This window comes from Eptatretus burgeri, chromosome 13 (genome assembly GCF_056783735.1).
Source record: "Eptatretus burgeri isolate ZD-2024b chromosome 13, Ebu_testis_v1, whole genome shotgun sequence".
Lineage (NCBI taxonomy): Eukaryota > Metazoa > Chordata > Myxini > Myxiniformes > Myxinidae > Eptatretus > Eptatretus burgeri.
Window position 1 is genome coordinate 7,986,294 of NC_140973.1, and position 23,229 is coordinate 8,009,522.

The 23,229-nt window shown below is 44.5% G+C and overlaps 1 protein-coding gene across 4 annotated transcripts in view; it reads left to right on the top strand.

Annotated features, from left to right (window-relative positions):
- LOC147013780 (cartilage acidic protein 1-like) overlaps positions 1-23,229 on the top strand; it is a 348,068-nt gene that overhangs the window by 138,610 nt on the left and 186,229 nt on the right. For all 4 annotated transcript variants that reach the window (XR_015050513.1, XM_085851004.1, XM_085851003.1 and 1 more), the window contains 2 exons: positions 2,563-2,699; positions 14,764-14,920. Coding sequence is in view for 3 of the 4 variants with exons in the window: in XM_085851004.1 (XP_085707130.1) it covers positions 2,563-2,699; positions 14,764-14,920 (294 nt within the window). In the remaining variant the exon portion in view is untranslated. The remainder of the gene's footprint in view (positions 1-2,562; positions 2,700-14,763; positions 14,921-23,229) is intronic.

Genomic DNA, 23,229 nt, shown 5'->3' on the forward strand with positions numbered 1-23,229 from the left:
CATCCGATTGAGTTGAAATTTGAAGAGGATATATATTTCAGGTCCCTGAATTCACTGAGCCAACTATTTTGCAGGTCCACAAAGACCAAAAGGTCACCATAGGCCAAATTTCTGAAATTGTCAATTTTCATCCGATTCACTTGATATTTGAAGAGGAGTCGCATATTTGGTCATTGAATTCAACCACCAATTATTTTTTGAGGTCAAATTTGTTTCATGGACTTTGCAAGTATCGTGCTCTGCATGACGTCTTCTTGTTTGTTTGTCTGTTTGTTTGTGTGCAGGATATCTCAAAATGTTGTGGACAGATCCAGATGAAATTTGGTGGTCAGGTTAGGTGTGTGACGAGGACAAACAGATTAGATTTTGGTGAAGATCCGGATTCGGCTAGGAGAATTTTTAAAGTGATTCTTCACCAAACCAATATATAGCATGATATTTCAAAAACGTATTGGGCCTGATATGTTCTCGTGGATCAGGCATTGTGTGGCAGAGGTAGGGGGTCTACCCAGTGCCCTTCTAGTTTCGTTTGTTTTTGTATGTACACAGTCGAGGCTCGTGGAAGAGCCTAGTATACTGAACAGTAGAAAGACAGGGGAACTACCAACAGTGCAGTTGAAGGCCAAGATAGAGGCAGAGTTGTACAAACAATGTGTGTGTGGGGAGGAATGGAGGGCAGGAGAGGATGAATGGGGTGCACCAGGTGGACACAGAAGGAAACTCTTAGGATGGAAACCTGGAAGTTTTGAAGGAGGAAGGATTGGGGTGGGTTAACAAGGGTAGAAAAGATCATGGTTTTGGAAAGTTCATAAATAGACCTGAACGTCTATTTAAAATTATGTTTTTGCAAAGTGTGTAGAAAACAGTTTTTAGACAGATGTAACAGTTGGTTACACGATGAGCAATCCTGCATTGGGCCCTATCCTTTGAGAATTTTCCCAGTGGCTTGTTTTATCTGTCTATTTGCACTAAACTTCCTGCAGTGGTGCCCCATGTGTATAGAAAACTGCTCCATATGTCTTGCCAGCGGTTTAATTCCGCTCCTTTTGATGTGCTTCTCAAGTAACTGGTTGAGCCTGCTGTTCCCTGCTTTACTTCATCAACAAATGTTTATTGTCAAGACTTCAACAGCTTGGCTTAGCCAGGGGTGCCACTCAAAGGTATTTGTTCAAACTATGGATTTGCAAAGTATTTTTCACGACAATCTACTTTAAATATTACATCTGCAAAATTGTTGGAATTTCTCTGCCCGTCATTCCCCCACCTCCCAATCCCCTCTGTCTATGTATGCACCACACATCCCCTTTCCTTGCAGTCTCAACCTTATTTCATTTTTTTAACTCCTTGCATACTTTGCCCCCATTTTTCTCTTCTCCACTATTCTACTCCCTTTTCCTAATTTCATCAATTCCATTTCCCAATTAACACCTGCCACCCCCCCCCAATCCCTTTTTATTGAATTTGCAATATTTAAATGGCTGCCAGGATGGCCCAGAGGCGAGAGTTACTCTCACTTGCTTCTCTGCTGTCTAGCCTGGATTCGAATCTTGGCCCAACTACAAGCTGTCGTCCCGGTGTTTCACAGGTAGGGTGATTCATCAATGTGTGGGCAGTCCCTTGAATGGACGTTAATCTGGGCGTCTTGTCTGCCCACATTAATTGGTGGACGTTAAAAAGACCTCGCAGTGTCCTGATCAAAGAGTAGGAGAGCTATCACCGGCACCCTGAACAAATTACAGATTCCTGACCAAACTTCCTGAGTCAACCCGGATTGTAACTCGAGCCATAGAAACTGCTTCGGCAGCACCGACGCTCTGCAGAGGGCATGGTGTACATCACGAATGTGATGATGAATATTTAAATTGTCTATTTTCTAATTTCAATTGGTTGAACCATCTGGAGAGAAACGAAGAAAGCACAAGAGTAAGTAAGTGGTTTTATACCCGTAATAATTGCTGCATTAGGTTTTGATTAAATCACTGTGTCAATGACCCAGGTCGAAAAACCAGTTAAAACCAGTACACATTTTCAACTGGTCTCTATTGGTTCTAATTGGTCTTTAACTGGTCTCTATTGGTTTCAACTGGGACCAGTTAAATTCAGTCAGAATTCCAATTTCCCAGTTGAAAAAACCAGTAGCTCATATTTGTACCAGTTAAAGTCTTACTGGTTCCAGTTGATACCAGTTGCAATGTACTGGTCCCAGTTGATACCAGTTACAATGTACTGGTCTCCCAGTTGATACCAGTTACAATGTACTGGTCTCCCAGTTGATACCAGTTACAATGTACTGGTCCCAGTTGATACCAGTTAGTTAAATACAATTGTATTTCAACTGGTAATATATCACTCTATTCCAATTTCCATATTAAAACCAGTAAGAAACCAACTGGCTTTACTGGTACCAGTTGGCTACTGGTTTTCAACTGGTACCAGTTGACCAGTAAGCTACTGGTCTTTTGACCTGGGGATAGAAATGTAATAACTTATTAAGTAAACAATCAACTTCATAAAACCGTACAAGGCAAGCGTTGGCAACAAACGTCCTTTGTTGTGCTTCAGGCACGGCCACCTATGCAGACAAGCTGTTCAAGCATCGCAATGGCCGCTGGGAGGACATCCTGAATGATGAGGTCAATGTACAGCGTGGAGTGACGTCCTGGTTCGCAGGTCGCTCAGTGGCCTGTATCGATAGGAAGGTAAAGAAATGACGTGCTGTTGGTAACATTGCCGCATTCGGAGTATTGCACAATTTTGGTGATGGATTAGAGGACAGGCTTTCACGATGAAAGTATCTGCATTTCTCATGGGATACGACGAGAATTTGATAATGTCATGAGCTCTCATGTGGAAACAATTGACTTGTAAGCATTTAAACACCCTTGGAGTATAGTTCTTGCACTAATTAAATGTGTGGTACTCGGTGAATTACAAATTCATTTAAGCACACACAAAAAAAAAAATATACCAATTAGAATTATCAAATCCCATTTCAAAAAAGTGAGAAATAATAACATTATTAAGAACGAACAGGTAGCCGCGGAAATGCTGCGTAATGTAAAATCTGAATTAAACAATAACATGCAATGAATATCATCGGAATATAACATTGTCCAGGTATGTGCTCTGTCGTGTTGGCAGAAGGCGGAAGACCGACGCTTATGGGGGTCGCTACGCCACTTATTTGGACTTGCGGATTAGTAGTAGTAGTTAGTATGTGCTCCCTAAAAATTTTGTGTGATTAAATCAATCCCTTCCCCAACCCCAAGTCCTCAACTCCCCCTCCCAACCTAAAGTACTCACCCCCCCTCCCCAACCACAGTGCTTCAATCCTCTTCCCACTCCATCTTCAAAACCCCCTCAACAACCACAAAACTTCAGCTCTCTTCCCCTCTCCCAACTCTCTGTACTTTCTCTGCCCCCCACCCCAACTCTGTCCACCCCTCCCCCTTTCTTCCCATTCTTCAAAGCAAGAGGGCATTCTTACATCATTAATTACATGTTTAACTCTTTCCATTCGTAATCAAACGGAAGACCAAATACTGCATTTGAGTCATCAGAAGGAACCTGAATAAGTAAAGAGCAAAGATGGAGTCATCAGGAGGAACCTGGATGGGTTTCCACCACTACTCCTCTACCCTTAAACCCATCCAGGCACTGCCAAGTGAGCCTTACGGAAAAATTTCTGAAATAATTCACTTCTCTTCGAGAGATCGATAACGAAAGAGAGAAATAATGGGTAAAAGGGATGAAAGAAAAGCAAATGCAACAATTGGAATGAATAATGAGAATTGTGAAAGGAACAAATAATCAACATGTCGGGAAGAATCCAGATGGATCGAGCCAACTTCACCGACTCCAACCTCCTCATATAAACCTGCTTTCCAAAAAATATATTACAGTGAGCCTGGTGTTGGCGCAGTGGTTAGGGCAGCGGCTTGGGATCCAAAAGGTCCTGAGTTCAAGCCCCGTTGGGCCACTGAATTAATACACCAGGTGGTTGACTCAGCCTGTCATCCTTCCGAGGTCGGCCAAATGAGTACCAGTGTACCGGGCCGGTGTATACCCCGGTTAAAATAGGTGTACCATATCCCTGTGTCGTAAGAGGCGACCAGGGTTGCATCAGGAAGGGCATCCGGCGTAAAACCTGTGCCAAATCACTATGCAGATCATACGGATGATCCGCTGTGGCGTCCCCTAACGGGAGCAGCCGAAAGAAGAAAAAGATATATATTACAGTCTTGGCATTATGTTGATGTGTATGGGATTGTCAATTTTGACATTAAGAGGCACATGCAAGCAACAAAAGAAAATTAAATAGAGTATGTACGTCCAATTCTGAAACTAACAGGAAAGAGCAGAGTTAGCCTCGGGCAATGTTTCATTTGTGATCCACAAGCTTTGCTTTACTATCGTTTCTTTCTTTATTCTGCACTATAGCACAGAAAATTGGTGCATTTTATACTATGATAATTATAATTTTATATATCAATAAAACACCTTGGTGATGTGTGCCTGCCCCCATTGTTCTAAATCGAATTAATGGGGTGTTGAGGTAGGAGAGGCTTGATGGTGCAAATGTCCTACTGCGTCCTTGTGTCTCCTTGTGTACTCTAACCATCTTTGGGTGCACATACCGCATCTGTTTGCTCTTTTGCTTTTGCCAAGTCTCACCTTGTTCAACTCAACTGCTCACAATCAACGTCTCCACTTAAAGAATAAAACATTTCGATATATTTTCACTTGTACCTCACAAGTTAATGGAATGCAAAGAATAATGATCAATCGTCAAAGAGTGGACTCGCTCGATCCACCACGAATGCAGAAAATGCAGGAAAACAATCTTTCTCCTTGCTTTGCCTTTTGTCCATTTCTTTCTTATTCCCTGAAGCTAGAAGGAAAGTTTTTCAGACATCTGCCTAATTGCTGACGATATTTAGCCAGACCACTGCCCTTGCAGGCGTAATGAGACGGTTTGCATCACACGGGCATTAGCCATTCCCTTCACGGTTTGCTTCGCCCCGCACCTTCCATCAATCAGCTTGGAACAGCGGAACAACTATCTCGAGCACTGTTTACGCAGGAGACTTGCCATCTCTTGGGTAAACCCCGACTGCAATTTTACCCACGGCAGCAGACAAGATTCTGTGGAATAAATCTTTTCTGTGTTTGTACGAACAATGAACAATGCATTCAACAAAAGCAATGAAAAAAAACTTACAGTTTTCCCAACGGGTGACTCAAAATGGAGATTTACCGTAGGATTTGAAAAGATAAAATAGATTGAAGCTATTCTTATATCAATTAGCAAAAGGTAACACTAAATCTTGGCTTAATCTCACGTGTATCGAAGGTATTATGACACACGATAAAAAGGAGGATAACACCATTCACAGAAAGGTGTCTGAGTGACAACCAATTGGGATTCAGAGAGGGAAAGGGAACAAGGGATGCTATATGCAAACTGAGGATCTTAACCGAAAGAGTGATAGAACAGAAAGTTACTTGCATGTTTTACAGACGGCACAAAGGAATTTGATAGAGTTGGGTTGAACATGACAAACTAATTGAGATTTTAAAAATATAAGATCGCATGAGACGAATTCATGTTGATCTCAGATCTCTGCCAGAATCAGAGAGAAAGTGAGACCAAATGTTGGTGAGACTAGAAGTTTTGAAGTTCAGAAAAGAATTGGAAAGGGCTGTACTCTTTTCGCAGCATGATTTCATATGTTTAGTGAAGAATTAATACAAGACGTAAGCCTGGCGTTGGCTTCGCGGTTATGGCGGCTGGGTTGGGATCCTAGGGTCCTGAGTTCGAGCCCTGTCAGCTACTGAATTAACACCAGGTGGGGTTCACTCAGCCTGTCATCCTTATGAGGTCCGTGTGCTGGCAATGGGGCAATTCATCAGCGGCATCGCTGCGTCCCGAACCAATGATGTAACCACACGAGAATGAGTGTAACACAAGACGTATTGCACAAATTTAATATTGTCTAGCTATTACTAATATCAGGTATGCAGATAACACTGTAGTGGTTGCCAACACTGAAGAGCTGCAACTCATGATTGACAGCATCGATGTGGCTTGCTAAGAGTATGGGATGGAATTGAGCGCCAAGAATCCAAAAATTATGGTGTTTGAGAAAAAAAAAATGAGGTATGAAAGTTACCATCAGGTCCCAAAGAGAAGTTCTGAAGCAAGTTTCAAGTTTCTTGGAAATCGGGTAACGGAGGATGAAAAGTGCCTCGGAGGAATAAAAAAAAAAGAGAATCGGAATGGCAAAGAGTGCTTTCTGGGACATGAAGGAATTATTGAGAAGGAATATGGATAGTCAAACAAAATTATGGATATTCAACATTGTTAAATGCCTATTTCATGTCTGCAGTGACGGTAGTGAGGCGTGGACAATATGAATATAAGTGAGGAGAATAATAAATGTGTTTGAGATGTGATAATACAGGCAGATATTGAAGATTTGTCTTTGAGAGTAGAGTTAGCGACAGAGACGTACTAGAAAGGGTAGGAGAGAAACCAACATTGATGAGTAACAGCAAAGAGAAAGTCAGCTTTATTTGGACATGGAACAAGCTATGATCCTGCAGCAAAATGTTTGTTGACTTTATGGAATGTAGCATTGAATGAAAACGAACACCGGGAAGATCACCGAGAATGTGGATGGTATAAGGGAATGGTATGACGTCAACGGACATGGGAAACTGAAAAGGAAAGTGTAAAACAGAGAAGAATGGAGATCATTGATTAGCAACCTTCGGATCGAAGATGCTCTTGAAAAGAAAGAAAGAACACTAAATCAACAAAACAAATTTAAACTGGATGGCTGTTGGAGACAAAGGAGGAACTGAATATATATACAACCTTGCATTCAATGTATTTTCACTTCAAAACTGGGGCTAGAATTGTAAATGAATAAGAGAATTGGACCCTTGAAGGTAATATTTCCAATTGTAGGGTTTTCTATTCAATTCCTATTTTAAGAAACAATTTGTATGAATTGAGCATTTTGCATGGAAATGACAGTTTGTGAGTTGCAGGATGCACTGAAATGTATTTGTTGATTTTATGTGACTGAATTGTTCATCGTTGTTGGTTTTTTCTTTAGTCCACACTCGGTGGATTACTTTGTTTGGCCTGAGCTGCAACTTTCTCATGTGTTCAAGGTTTGCAACCAATGGGATGTAGCAGACCCATGTCTCAGGCAAAATGATTAGTCCGTAACACCAAGTCTGTGGGTTACTGATAAAAGGTCGTCCGAGACTCGGTGTGCTCTCTCATGTTTGTGACGAAGTTGGTGGTGTAGCACTTTTTACAATTCAAGGTCGGCTGTGCTTTCTGTTTTTTAACCGCCGCTACTGAAGGTGGACGGAGGTTATGTTTTCACCCCTTTCTGTCTGATTGTTTGTGTGAAGGACATCTTAAAAAGTTGTGGACGAATTCGGATGCAACTTGATGGACAGGTTGGGTGCGTGACCACAATGAATTGATCCGATTTGGGTGAAGATCCGGATCCGAATCTGGATATGAGAATTATTTAATTTTTTAAGTGATTCTTCACCATTGAGAGATTGAGCCAAAAACGATATAGTACTGTGTAGCATGATATTTCAAAAATGGATTGGGCCCGATATGTTCTCGTGGATCAGGTATTACTTCGCAGAGGTATGCGCTCTCCCAAGTGCTCTTCTAGGTTCAGCTGTGTTTGTCTGTCTCTGTTTGACTGTGTACTGGATATCTCAAAAAGTTATGGACAGATTTGGACGAAACTTTGGGGGATGGGTTGGGTGTTTGACAAGGACAAATTGATTCAATTTTGGTGAAGATCCAGATGCGGATAAGAAAGTTTTCCAATTTTATTATTTATTCTTCATATTTGAGAGATTGGTCCAAAAAAACGAAATATAACACGATATTTCAAATAGTTGTGGACGAGTTATGACCAAACTAAGTGGACAAGTTGTTTAGATGACAAGAACAAGCGGATTTCATTTTGGTTCAGATCCAGATCCAGATCCATTCCATCAGTGGGATACAAAACGGAAACTGTTCAGCCTGGCGGAGGTATGCGCTCTACTGAGTGCCATCTAATTAGGGTATGTGTTTTGTTACCTTTGGTGTCATGGTCCTTTTCACGTTTATAGCTGAGGTACTGGCTGATTGCGTTTGTCTTGTATCAACTAGTTTCGTCCTACTGATGAGGGAACTACATTTATAGTAGTTTTGTTATGTCTTATTTATATATTTTTTTGTTATTGTTTTTTTACTTTCTTTACAGGAGCGAAGCCCATGGAAGAGCAAGATGTAACTGACAGTAGGACAAACATCAAGGGACTAAACGAATAGGAAAGAGATACAGGAAATAGATTTTTGCCTCAACAAACACAATCTGATTTTTTTTTTTTTTTTTGCTCCTCCATGAGCTTTGACTTTGTGTACAAAATAAAATGCTTTTTGTCCCATACAAAATGTGTCAATGGCCCTTATGTATGTACGGTAAGTGGAGACGGCCCTCACGCTGCTCCCCATTCTGGACACAGACTCGGGACAGTCTGAAGAAGGAAGGTGGGGGTGCCTTCTGGAGGGTAACTTGCATAATATAAGGATAGTTATTTCCCTTAGCACTTGCATTAACATAAGCGTAAGGTAATTTAATTGTGATATAGGATTCTGCGTTGTTATTTGTATAGAAACCTGCTGTTTTCCTGTCCAGCATGTGTTATGTGTGTCGAAAACCAGTTTCGCTTGAAACCTTTTTAACATTTTATCCCTCTGTTATCTGTCTTCAGTGACCTTGATAATGATTACTCAGGCCTTGGGCGTGAGTTTTTCGGCGGGAAAAGCCGCACCACCACTAGACCCGTGCTGCCCTTGGTGTTATCAGTAACATTGATCTCGGTGAGAGTGCAGAGCAGAATGCCCCACCCACAAACCTGGCTCGCAGGCCAATGACTGCCGAGCGGGGTAGGGATAGTGGCATCACAGACTAAGATTGGGCCGAGACAATAAAGGGGGGTGCGAACCGTGGGGGCACAGAGATGCTTTGGGATCAAACAGGGAGAGCTTTGCACAATTTCCCAGTGTCTTTGTCAGCAAGAGATGTCCTCCTTGCATAATGCCCTCTTTCCCCCAGCCCCCACTGCAATCCATACAGGACCTGCCTTCCCATCCTGCCGGCTTGTGCCTGCGCACACAAACTGTTTCATGCTGGGCCGCATTTCCACTTTCAATCTCAAAGCATCCCACTAGATGCAGCAGCGGTATTTCTGTCTTGTCCAACCCTTCCCTTCTTCTGTGGAATGTCTGAGACCTTAAGGATATAAATAATTAAGTAGCGACTGCTCACCCAAAACCCGTGGCATGTGCAGGGATTTATTTGTGTAGATAATGTATTGTTTTCCTCCCCTTTGCCTGTTCAATACACTTTCCTAAATTGACTTGGTCTCTGAATGATTCGAGTTGTCTTTGATCCCAAGCCACATTGGCTTATTAACATCCGTAAAAGGTAGCTAAATTAAATTAAATATTAATTAAATTGAGTTTGTGGTAGTTAGTGCCCAGTACAAGACATACCTGCGTCTAAGCGGCCACTACTCGGGTCGCTAATCTGGGGGATCAAGCACACGGTACAATAACCGCATCACCTCACTGGCTTGGATGTCCCACCTGAACATGGTAACATGGCAAACAGGACCGAGACCTTGTTCATAGTACCTGAATTAGTTGGCCAGCGTGGTCACCTTGACATGGTTCATCAGATGCGGACTGAGCAACGACGATGTGTCCGGCAACTACAACAACATCATCCGTCCGCATTCTTCGTGGTTTTCCCGGTGTTTGTTTTCTTTCAATGTTACCTTCCATGATGTGAACAAACAATTTGGATCTGAGCTTGTTACATGTCCAAACGAGAATGACACTCAGCAGAGCCCATATCTCCACCAGGCTAAACAGTTTATGTTTTGTTTCCCACCGATGGGCCCGATCTGGATGATGACCTAAACCAAAATTTAATCCGCTTGTTCTTGTCACCTAACCAACTCATCCACCTAGTTTGGTCATAACTCGTCCACAGCTTTTTGAAATATTATATACTGTATATCATTTTTAGTTCCTTCTCTCAATGTTGAAGAATCACGGAATCGTGGGAGATTGCGAATTTATTGTGTTTTTTTTATTTATTTTCTTTCAACATCGTTCTTAACAAACAAGAACAGAAATGTTGTTTAACAACGGAGAGAAAGGAGTTAGTGATTGTAAATTTAACATTCTGTCGTTATTTACTTTTTAACATTGTTCTTATTGAACAGGAACAAGAACAATGTATGAACAATGCAGGTATGTTTAAATCGTTCAGGTATTCACCTTCATGCTCTTGTCGTTTTAGACTAGTATTTGTGCCCAATTCAATTCACGTGTGTTCATGTTAATGTGAAAAGGATGTGATGCACCCTTGTTTGAAATGATTTGCCAGTGGGTGAAAAGTTTCCATGTTTCACATGTACAATAAAAAGGAATGAAATGAAATGATGGGCTGAATGGCCTCCTCTGCCAAAGTTCCAGACAGTTGGGGATAGTTGGGGGTGGTGGGCAGAATTTGAGAGAGGGACGATGAGGCACTGAGAAGGGGTGGGTGGGAGGGATTGAGGACTTCAACAAGAAAGTGGGAGGGAAGGACAAAGAGTTAGGGTGGGAGGGGGCAGAGAGGGGACAGAGTTTGGAGAGGTGGGTTAAGGAGTTGGAGTTCGGGAGGGTGGAGTTGAGGAATTGAAGAAGAAAGGGGGGAAGAGTTGGGTGGGGTGGGGTGGCAGGGAGGAGAAAGAGTTGAGAGGGAGTTTGAGGACTTGGTGCTGGGAGGGGGGGGGGATGAGGACTTGGGATTGGGGAGGGTTGAGGGCTTGGCGTTGGGTTGGGGGGGGGTTGTGGACCTGAAGTCACATTTTACATTACACGGAGATTCTGTGGATCCCTGCTTGTATTAAATAATACAGCCCTGTCACATTCCATGTTGCACTTCAAAACTTCGAGGCTCACCAACATTTAATCTCACTTTCGCTCTTTCATTCCAGTTGAGATTTGAGATGAACATAATTTCCTCTCATGCTATCTTATATTTTTGATATAAATAATTAAGTAGCTACTGCTCACCCAAAACCTGTGGCATGTGCAGGGATTTATTTGTGTAGATAATGTATCTTATGTTTTTGGTGTTGGTGTCATGTTTTCTGAGGAGTTTGTAGACAGTGTAGCGAGTGTGACTAGAGTGAGTGAAAAGTTGATGATGGTGAGAATTGTGATCGGAAATCTCTTGGTGAACGTCATCTCGGGATATGCCCCGCAGGTCCGTCGAAGCGATGAAGAGAAGAACATGTTCTGGTGTGCGATGGAGAAGTTGATGGAGAATGTGGAAGATGAGGAAGTTGTTGTGGTTGGAGGAGACTTGAATGGACATGTGGGAAGGAGTCCAGACGGTTTTGAGGGAGTCCATGGGGGTTATGGATATGGTGTGAGAAATGGAGAAGGTGAAAGGATCTTGGAGTTTGCTGATGGAGCTGATTTGTAATACTCAATTCCAGAAAGCGAATAATAAGCTTATTACATACACGTCAGGTGGGTTGACGACAACCATTGACTACCTGATGGTGCATCAGCGAGATAGGGGAAACCTCCGGGACACAAAGGTGATCCCAGGGGAGAAGACTGTTTCACAGCACCACCTGGTTGTCTGCGATATAAGGGTGAAAGGTGCGCTGAGAATTCGGCGGGTGAAGTACCAACCGAGGATGAAGGTGTGGAGGTTGAAAGAGGCGACAGTGAAGGAAGTGAATTAAGAGAGAGGCTGAGTATGGTTGAAGATGATGTGGTTGAGCTTGAAAGTGGTTGGATGTCAATGAAAGATAGTCTATTGGGAGCCGTTGGTGAGGTATGTGGATGGACAAAAGGACCACCGAGGCACTCGGAAACATGGTGGTGGGATGATGAAGTTGGAAAGACGATTGAAGAGAAGAGGAAGAAGTTAAAGGAATGGCAAAAGGCAAAGGATACGGTGGAAGAAGAGGCTGCACATGAAAGTTATAAGGAAGCCAAGAAGGCTGCAAAGAAAGAGGTTGCAAAGGCGCAGGAGGCCCATAGGAAAATGTTTGGAGAACGCTTGGATTCGGAGGAGGGTAAGAGAGCGGTATTCAGGATCGCAAAGCAGATAGCGAGAGAGAGATTTGATGTGACGGGGGTGAGTTGCTTGAAGGATGAAGTGGGACAAATTGTTGTGGATTCAGATGGAATTAAAGGAAGATGGAAGAGATATATGGAAAGGCTGTTGAATGTAGAAAATGAATGGGATAGAAACATCGAGAGTAACCCAGTTTTAGGACCAGCAGAGAAGATAACGGAGAAGGAAGTTGAGGAAGCTATAAGAGCAATGAAGAGTAGAAAAGCAGGAGGGCCGACGGGAGTTGTGGGAGATATGTTGAAGGCAGCGGGAAGTTGGGGTGTGAAGAGAATGACAGAGATCTGTAATCTGGTGGTGAAAGAAGGCCGCATTCCAGTGGATTGGGAACTGAGTACCCTCGTCCCTCTGTACAAGGGGAAAGGTGTATGCTTCATGTGTGAGGAGTACGATGATTTATGGGAATGAGACATGGGTACTGAACATGGAGCAGCAACAAAGGCTGGAAAGGGTGGAAATGCGAATGGTTCGGTGGATGTGTGGAGTATCGTTGAGAGAGAGGAAGACAAATGATGACTTGCGGAAGATGATGGGAATAGAGTCTGTGATGGAGGTTGTGAAGAGAAACAGGTTGAGATGGTTGGGTCATGTGTTGAGGAAGGATGAAAGTGACTGGGTGAGAGGAGTGTTGGAAATGAGTGTAGTCGGAAGTGGAGGACGGGGAAGACCGAGAAAAGCTTGGCTAAATGTGGTGGAAGAGGAAATGTGGGCAAGGGGATTAAGAAGGGGAGATGCAGAAAACAGGGTAAAGTGGAGAAGATTGTCATGTGGCCCGCAAGGCTAACCGCTGCTTTAGCGGGGAAAATGTCCTTTAAATGCTTGTGTGTGTGTGTGTGTGTGTGTGTGTGTGTGTGTGTGTGTGTGTGTGTGTGTGTGTGTGTGTGTGTGTGTGTGTGTGTGTGTGTGTGTGTGTGTGTGTGTGTGTGTGTGCGCGTGCGCTATCTTATATTTTTGTATTATCTCTAATAGTTTGTCATGTTCAACTCTATTGAATGCCTTCATTTCATCTAAAAGCACACAAATAACTTTCCATTATTTTGTATCACTCTTTCGGTTATATCTTCAGTTGGTAAATATTATCCCTTGTTCCCTTTCCCTCTCTGAATCCCACTTTGCTGTCGTTTAGACGCCTTCTGTTATTGGTGTTGTCCTCCTTTTTATCAGGTGTAGTAATACCTTCGATGCATGTGAGATTAAGCTAATTGATTGATGTTCACTACATTCTGCAGTGTTTCTAACTGGGGATTTCACAAAAGATGGAACTTAGAAAATCCACCAGGCTGAAGAGTTCACGTTGATTTTCCCACTGATCGGCTGGATCTGCATCTGGACTTGAACAAATACATAATCGCCTTGTTCTTGTCACCTACCCAACCCAACTCATCCACAAACTTTTGTCATAATCCTTCCACAATGTGTTGAATGAAATATCATGCCATATATCTTTCAATTGTGAAGAATCACGTTAAAAAATTTTAGTATCCAGATCCGGATCCGGATCTTCATCAAAATCAAATCGGCTTGTTCTTGTCACCTTACCAACTCATTCACCTAGTTTTGTCACAAGTTGTCCACAACTTTTTCAGATATCATGCTATACATAGTTTTTGGTCCCATCTCCCAATTGGTGAAGCATGACTTAACAAATTATCAGATCAGGATCTGGATCCGGATCTTCACAAAAATTGAATCAATTAGTCCTTTTCTCACGCCCAACCGGTCCACAAAGTTTCTGCGGAATCCATCCATAACTTTTTGAGATATTGTGCTCGATATCGTTTTTGGCCAAATTTCTCAATGGTGAAGAATCACCTGAAAAATTCTCGAATCCGGATTCGGATTCAGATCTTCACCAAAATCGAATCAATTAGTCCTTTTCACACACCCAACCTGTTCACAAAGTTTAATTCGAATCCGTCCACAACTTTTTGAGATAACAATCAATATAGTTTCTAGCCCATCTCTCAATGGTGAAGAATCAGTTAAAAATTAAATAAACCTCATATCCAGATCTGAAATCGGATTTTCACCAAAATTGAATTAATTCTTCCTAGTGGCACCCCTAACCTGTCTACCAAGTTTCGTGTGACTCCATTCGTAACCTTTTGAGATATTGTGCTATGTATCGTTTTTGGCCCAATCTCTCAGTGGTGAAGAATCACTTTAAAAATTCTCATATCCGGATTCAGATCTTCACCAAAATTAAGCGTTGCTGTCCTTGGCCAGTCACCTTCACACACAAAAAAAATTTAGAACGATTGCTTGAAAACTGTGGCCAAAAATCAGGTGACAAACAGACAGACAAACAGCCAAACACGACCGACCAACATACTTGGAGAAAATTTTTTTTTCGCCAACTAACAAACAGAGGAGTGAAAACATAACCTCCATCTACCTTTGGTGGTGGAGGTAATAATCTGCCTTGGAGCCCAAAGTAGCATCCCAGCAAGAATCATGCACAAAGTTCAGGAAACTTGTGAATATGTCATAAAAAGTTTTTGGCTTTACTGTGTTGTTTCAGGGTTTGGGGAGATATTCGATATATGTTGCCAACTACGCCAGTGGGAGTGTGGGACCTCATGCGCTCATTGAGATGGACGTGCTCGCCAGCGATGTGATCCACGGAGTCGTTGCTTTGTCCAATGTTGCAAAGGAAGCGGGTGTCGACAAATACACCGGTAAAGTTAAGAGACCAACTTCATGACTGTACTTCTCTATCTCAAATTCGATGAATATTCATCCATCATTCATATGTTAATATGAGATCAATATTTTTGGAAATGTAAGTGACTATTGGGTGGGTGGGGGTGGGGGGGCTGCCTGGCTGCCTGGGGAAAAGAAGTACCCAGCTACTTGAAATTATTTACAAGAAGGTGATGACTTCAGGATGTGGTGGATATTGAAAAGCTATGGAGTTATATTGGCCTCATGGTGATTACCTTTTGCCTGTGCGCCGGTGGCAGCACTGCCGGACCCCACGGCCAAATATACACTTTCACAGGCTTTGGTGGCATCAAAACGGCCGTCAAGGTAAACCTTTGGTAGATTAAAACCTTGCCCAGATATTGAAGTCCCTGCACCCAAAATTTGGGGACTCTCGGTGCTACAATTCGGGCGTGAAAAAATACCCCACAAACAAACGCATAACACTTGAAATTATTTATAAGATTTGCACACGAGAAAAAGGTGTCAATGAGAAGTGTAACTGTTGCAGTGTAGGATGTGGATTAAGACTGTTGTGATAGCATAATATTTTAGAAGCATTTATAAAATGCAAACAGATTATTCTCATTAATTAATTATCGGTGCGAACATTTAATTGCATACACAACATGATAATTGCTTCACTGTTCCCTTAAGAACTGCATATTTAACTATTTTTCTGAACTTTGTTTTCCATCAAAGTGGTTGCTATTTTTTTCATTATTTTTTTTCCATACTTTGTTGTTTTGCACCAAATTAGTTGCGATTTTTTTTCTCTATTTTCCTGGACTTTGTTTCTCTTTCATACAATTTGCTGCTGTTTTTTCACGATTTTTTTTTTATACTTTGTTGTTTTACACCAAAGTGGTTGCTATTTTATCACTCTTTGTTTTATTCAAAAACTGCCTATTTAAAAAATATATTTTTCTCCTTTTATTTCCTTTTTTTTGTTCAAAACTGGATATTTAAAATCTATTTTTCACCTTTTTTCCTATTCATTTCTGTTCTAAAACTGGCGATTTAAAAATTAAATTTCTCCTTTTTTTTTCCTCTTTTTTTTCTGTTCCAAAACTCACGATTTAAAAAAAAAATTCTCCTATTTTTTCCTGTTTTGTTTTTTGTTCCAAAACTCACAATTAAAATTTTTTTTACAAAGGAAAATTTATAACGAAGACAATTTTTATAACTAAGTGTATTTTCAAGCAAAACATGAAACAACCTTTTCGACGATTCAGATGATTATATTGAGTATATAAATTCAGAAATGTTGTACTCATGTCGCTGCATGCAGCTCTGTGCTCTGCCTGGAACTAACTGGAAGAGGGGCCTTGTTGTCCCTCTCTGGAAAGGGAAGGTTAATCGCCAGGACTGCAACAACTACTGAGGGGGTGATGCTGCTCTTGGTGCCGGGCAAGGTATTTGTTCAGATAATTCTTGGTAGGGTTTGCACCATCTGCTTGAGCACCAGTGCCCAGAGCAGTCAGGCTTTACACCAAAGCAGTCAACAATTGACCGTATCCTTGCTCCTCTGGTCCTCACTGAACGCAGAAGAGAGTTTCAGCAGGGGCTGCTTGCAGCTTATGTTGATCTTTGTAAAGCGTTTGATTCAGTGAATCGGGATGTCCTCTGGAGGATTCTCGGTCTTCGTGGGGTGCCACCAAAACTGATCGATCTGATGTCTGAACTCTACTCTGGTACTGAGAGTGCTGTGAAGTGTGGTGGCACCATCTCTGACTTATTTCCAGTTGTTACTGGAGCTTGTCAGGAGTGTGTACTGGCCCCAATACTTTTCAGCAATTGTATGGACTGGATTCTGGGGAGGATGTCAGAGATAAAGCTGTTGTGCATCGTTTGGGAATGTCAAGATCTCTGACCTTGATTTCACAGATGATGCAGTCATCTTTGCAGAGACTCCGGATATCCTTTTGGTGGCCCTCAAGGTACTGAATGAGAAGTCTGAGTCGCTGGGATTGTGGGTTTCCTGGGTCAAAACGAAGATCCACGCTTTCAATGACATCTTGGATGCTGCTATCCAGTCTGTACCCAATGACGTATCGAGGAAAAATGCCGCTCGGGGCGAGATTTCAAATTGCCACCCCCTCGTAACTCATGTGCTGAAATAAACACAAAGCCTAATTAAATATCGTTATTGTGGAATTAAATCAAGTGCAGCACATTTGCAAGTAACCAGTTAAACCTTTGTTTTCCACCTTTCAAAATCGTCATCGGCCTACGAAGCGTTCAGTTGTTGTTGTGACTGTGTGGTTCATATTTTTCTAGCATTCAGTGAAGCAAACTCGTTTTGCGAACACATGAATGAGACGCATTGGCACACTCGGGGAGAAGGGGGGGGGAGTGCGGTGTGGGCGGTCCGCCCCGGATGACAGCCGGGATGGGCCTGCGGGGGGGGGGGGTGGGGGGAGTGCCATTGGGAGAGTTGAAGTACCAGCACGATGATATAAGGATGGTTTAGTCGCAAGTGACATAATATTATTGTTTACCGCATAATAAAGACAGTAACTCGGTAATGAAGTTAATTTAGTCATCACACTTCCCAAAATAATCTTGAGTCCAAGTTCCCGAACGAGAAGGGCGCGTGTAAGATAAGGCCAAAAATATTTTTAAAACACCAGTTGATCGTCCACGCTGGCTTCCTTTTTTGTACCCGACTCCTTTTTTATTATATGTTATTTTGTCAAACATCCCCAGAAAAAGCAAAAATCAGACTGTGTCGGAAGCAAGTTGTGCAGTGAAGCAGCAACACCGCTTAAAAAGTGGCCCCATGGGGGAGTGACGGTTACTTCTCCAACAGGTGGGGTGATCTTACTGTCCTGATGCATCATAAAAACAAGAACACAAATATCTCAAGAAAACAAGAAAAACTTAACAACAAACTATTATAAAATGAAACACAGTGCGTTAGAAGGGTTCTTCTTATTCACTTTTGACCGACGGATGGAAGGAAGGACATGAGGTTTATTGAAGTGGTTTGCACCAATGGTTTCTTATTTGGTTATTTGGAAGTGGTTTCTTATTTCCAATTTGCTTACTACAGGTACAGTACTGTAATCCACTTGAAATTTAACTTGCACACATGACATGTTTTCTGTGTATTTAATTTTTTAAGTTATTCATCTTGGGGGCGGGTGCCAAAGGAAGGGTCCGCCTTGGGTGCTAAAGACTCTAGTCTCCAGGTCCGCCTCTGATGAGATGGACACACAGGAAGGAGACGGAAACGGCAAACTGGAATGAGCTACGAACACAGGAATGAGACACGAAAGGTGAACTGGAATGAGATGCCAACGCCTCACTGCCTCATCTTCAAGTTTAGTTTCCCAGCATGCTGCGCGCTCATTTTTGCCTGTCTCCTCTCTTTGAGACATCGTTGGCTACAACCTTTGGTCAGCAAACGGAGGGTGGGCCATATTCACAGTTCAACCCTTTCCTGCGCTTGTGCTTTCACATGTCATGGGAAATTGCCCTCTTAAGTGTTGATAGTAATAGATGATAGATGCAACAAACAAAATTGCCACCCCTCACAAAAGTGCCGCTTGGGGTGGCTGGCCTATTCGTCCTCCCACCCCCTCGCTACACCAGTGTCTGTACCTGTTTGTGATCAGGATGTTGAGGTCACGGAGAGATTCACCTACCTTGGCAGTGATATTCATTTCTCTGCTGGCTGTGAGCCAGAGGTCAACACACATCTGGGTCGGGCCTGGGGAGTCATGGATTCACTGGATCATGGGGTGTGGCGCTCTCAGTACCTGTGCAGGTGGACGAAAATCCGAGTCTTCAGGTCCTTGGTGCTTCCAGTCTTGCTCTACGGACGTGAGACTTGGACTCTGACCAGGGATTTGAGATGGAGACTTTACTCCTTTGGTACCTGGTCTCTTCGGAGAAGCTTTGGCTATCAGTGGTCGGACTTTGTGTCCAATGAGCGGTTGCTGAGAGAGACTCAAATGAGATTTGTTACCTGCATCGCCCATGAGCGTCAGCTGCGCCTGTATGGACATGTGGCTCGTTTTCCTGATGCTGATCCTGCTCACCAGATTCTCTCAGGGAGGGAGTCTTGTGAGTGGAGGAGGCCAATCGGCCGGCCACGCGTCTCGTGGTTGCAGCAGTTTGATCGGCATCTCAAGGAGATGGGGATGGGCCAGGAATCTGCCTTGGGGGATGTCAGACGGAGGGAGCCCCCTGGAGTACCGGCGGAAAGTGGACGCAGCGACACACTGCTCCGGCACATGCTCAAATACCTGACCTGACCTGACCTGATATTGTTTGAAGAAAATATTAAGGAATGTGCAGAAAGTGGACCTTGATTGAGCGCAACGCCATACTCTATAACCGTTTTTTGCAATCCATGATGATACAATCCACAGGGATCCTTTTGTCTGGTAATTATGTACGCAGTTTACAGTTTACCATTTTGTAAAACTATTTTGCTTTCATGACAAAATATTAACATAAATATTGTTACGAATTTGGAATTCGATCGCACACAACATCCAGGTTCCTTTAGCTCAGTTATGTCGATAATGTTCCATAGATAGCTCACCTTCCATTGTTTAATGGGCAGAAATCGATTAAATGCACTGTGATTTAATTTAATAGTTAGGGAGCCATCACAACACAAAGGAAGCCGACCCTCCCCCTCTTCTGGGAAGAGGAAGAAGAGCCCTGTGATTCATGACCTAAACAACTCCCTCCTACCCACGGTTGTGCGGGCATGGGGGATGAGTCACGCCGGGAGCAGGGGAGGGGCGGAGAAAGATAAGGAAGAGATTCTCTGCTTGGTTCAGTAAGCTTCTTGCTTCTGCTTGGCTCGGGTTAGGGAAAAGGCTTTTTGAAGGCTTTTCAGCAGGCCTTCGGGTTCTGCTTGGCTCGGTTCGCTTTTTGGGCTCTGGCTTTGTTTGGAAGAGAGGTGGTTCGCTTTTTGTGCTTGGTTCATCGAAAGAGAGTTGAGCTGGTTGCTCGGCTCAAGCTTTTTGGTTGTTGTTCATCGAGAGAGGCGCGCCAGTTGCGAGAGTCGCGCGTGTTTTGCGCTCTACTTCGTCGTCCGGTTCGGCTGGATCTTCTTGGCTCGTGGAGCTCTTTGTTCTCCGCTTGGTTCCCGGCTTGGTGCGACTCCTTGGCCTGATCTTGGAGGTAGTTCCTTGGGGAAGCGACGCATCGACGGCAAGGATCGGTGCCTCGTCTGATCAGCACGTGTTCAGAAGCGCGAGAGGGTTCGCTGGAGCTCGGGGAGGATCACGGCTCATGGCGATTGGATCCAGCTCGCACTCGCACTCGCTGGAGCCCGGGTCTGAGCAGCTTGAAGACCACACGAGGTGGAGAGGTTCGAGATAGGTTCTAGGTTTCAGCTCATCTGTCCCTCCGAGTTGAAGTCCTTATTAAAGGCATCAGCCACCATTTCTTGGGTGTGTGTGTGTGCGTACGAGTGTCCGTGGGCCTGTCTAATAAGTGGGAAACTGTTAAGTGCCTGTGTTTTATTTGCTTTACATTTCATAGTAGAACTTGGTTGTCGGTTTTTGCTCGTGTCTTTTTCCCCATCCCCCCATTCATTGCATTGCCTGTATGGAAATAAATGTCCCTATTGTTAAATGTCACCTGCTCGTTGCGTCTCTTCCTCACATTGACTGCCATGGAGCGTTCGGAATGTTAGCTGGCTGATTATAAGCCGATAAAACGTACATCTGGTCCGACGGGGCTTGGCGATATACAATCGCATATGGACCGAGCTGCTTAAGCGGCTCGTTTTCATGCAGGTCCCGTTGATGTATAAACTCCCAGCATTTCTGTCCGCGCGAATAGTTAGGTATATCGACAATTCGGCGATTGACCCTGCAGCGCGTGGACAGAAGAGTTGGCTGGTTTATGGTGTGGTTAACAATACCCGTAGCCAGGTTTTGGCGTTGATCCGGAAGCTACGACTGGATTGCTCGTTCAGTGGGCCTGCGGCCGCAATTGAACTAAGGGCGGAAATCTACAACAACATACTAAGAGTTGCTGCAAAATATTAATAGTCGACAGTTGCTCAAAACGAAGAGGAACGAAGACAGCACACACGGACGTGGTACGAATGGATACAAATGACTCCATGGGGAGTATGCATACATGCGAGGAGGTTGGAGGGATGCATATTGGGGTGGGGGCATTGATGCAGGCAGGACTTTACCAGGCTGATGGCATAGGTTTTAATTTTTAAATGTTCCCACCTGGTTTTATATAGAACATGGCAGTTAAAAAGAAAACGTTGCTGTTTGGGTGCATTTTATCACCCCGGTAATGTCCTGGTACACTGCCTACTCTCCCCTAACACTTCCTTCCCTTCCCCTTGTGCTGCTTTCCCTCCACTCGTGCTGCCTTCCCATTCCCTCCCCTTACGCTGTCTTCCCTTTCCATCAAGTTGCCTCCATGCCCCTCACGCTGCCTTCCATCCCCTTCTGCTCATGCTGCCTTCCATCCCCCTCCCCTCATGCTGCCTCCCCTCTTCTCACGCTTCCTCCGCTTTCTCTCATGCTCCCTCCCCTCTTCTCACGCTGCCTCCCTCCCCTCACGCTGCCTTCTCGTTCTCTTGCACTATCTTCCTTGCCCTTCCCATCACACTGCCTTCCATCTCGCTCCCCTCACGCTTACCTCCTCCAAAATCCCCTCCCCTCTCCACCCCCTACGGACATCTCCCCACGTATTCGTGTGCTGCATTACACGTACCCCACTTCGTTCAGTCCTGCCCTATCCCCGCCCCCCACCCCACCCCCCACTTTCTCCACAAGTCCTCCTACCAAAGGCAAGTCGAGAACCCCTCCCTTCACATTTACCTCCTCCCAAAACCCTCCCCACTTCCTTACTCCCCTATCCTCCTTGCCTCCACTCTCCCCAACCGGAGAGTATAGCGATGTTTGATGAAGCGTCGCACTCCCTGTCCCCTCCCTCGCTCTTCACCCATTCTTAGCTCCTCCCCTCCTCTTTCCCTCCTCCTCCATCCTATCTCACCCCCCACGCCCCCGCCTCCTCTCTCTCCCCCCCACCTCCTCTCTCTCCCCCACCCCCCGCCTCCTCTCTCTCCCCCCCACCTCCTCTCTCTCCCCCACCCCCCGCCTCCTCTCTCTCCCCCCACCTCCTCTCTCTCCCCCACCCCCCGCCTCCTCTCTCTCCCCCACCCCCCGCCTCCTCTCTCTCCCCCACCCCCCGCCTCCTCTCTCTCCCCCACCCCCGCCTCCTCTCTCTCCCCCACCCCCCACCTCCTCTCTCTCCCCCACCCCCGCCTCCTCTCTCTCCCCCACCCCCCGCCTCCTCTCTCTCCCCCACCCCCCGCCTCCTCTCTCTCCCCCACCCCCCGCCTCCTCTCTCTCCCCCTAACCCCTTCTCCTTTCTCTCCCTTCTCCTCTCCCTCCCCTCCTTCTTAGTCCCCTCCCCTTAATATTCCCATCAGTGAATTGACAGGTTGTATTTTCTGGGATATAAATTATATATATATTGTTGTGGTTACCAAATTCGCAAACCACCATTCAGGTCCCTTAGGAGAGGTATCTCGGTAAGTACATGTGTAGTTAGGCCCAAACCCGTTGTCTAGTGGGAATACATGTCATTTATACGTGCTGCGACTCTTCAGGATAGCCGTTTTTCTTTTACTATCTTTATTTTGGACCAACCGCCATGATCACAACCACAACATCAACCACCGACCACAACCACCGCTTCACCACAACCGCCACGACCTTCACGTCACACCTCGCAACCGTAGCATCGCCACCGTTCTTGCCCCGCTGTGGGTACCGGTGTTGGACTCATGCAGAACGCGCGTCGAACAGCGTGTACAAAATCACGGATTTTGTGCTTCAAAAACGGATCAAAAACGACACACGCCCACTTTTTGCCGTCCAATCGGTGAGCGAGGGGCGACTGGCTCCGCCCCTAGGGCGATCGATATATGCAAATTTGTGGATCAAAAAGCCTTCACGCCCACTTTTTCTCGGGCCAATGGGGAGCGAGGTGAAAGGTCAAAGGGAGGGGGTCAAAGGCGAAGTTACGGGGGGATAAAAGGACGGTGTTCGTCAGTCAGCAGAACGAAAAGGAAAAGGAAAAGGAAAAGGAGAAGAAGGAGAAGGAGAAGGAGAAGGAGAAGGAGAAGGAGAAGGAGAAGGAGAAGGAGAAGGAGAAGGAGAAGGAGAAGGAGAAGGAGTCGGAGAAGAGAAGAGAGAGAAGAGTGTGGAAGTCTGGAGCCCGAAGCCTGCAGTGGCTGGAGAAGCTGAAGAGAGTCGGACGAGGGGGTGCTCGCGTCGGT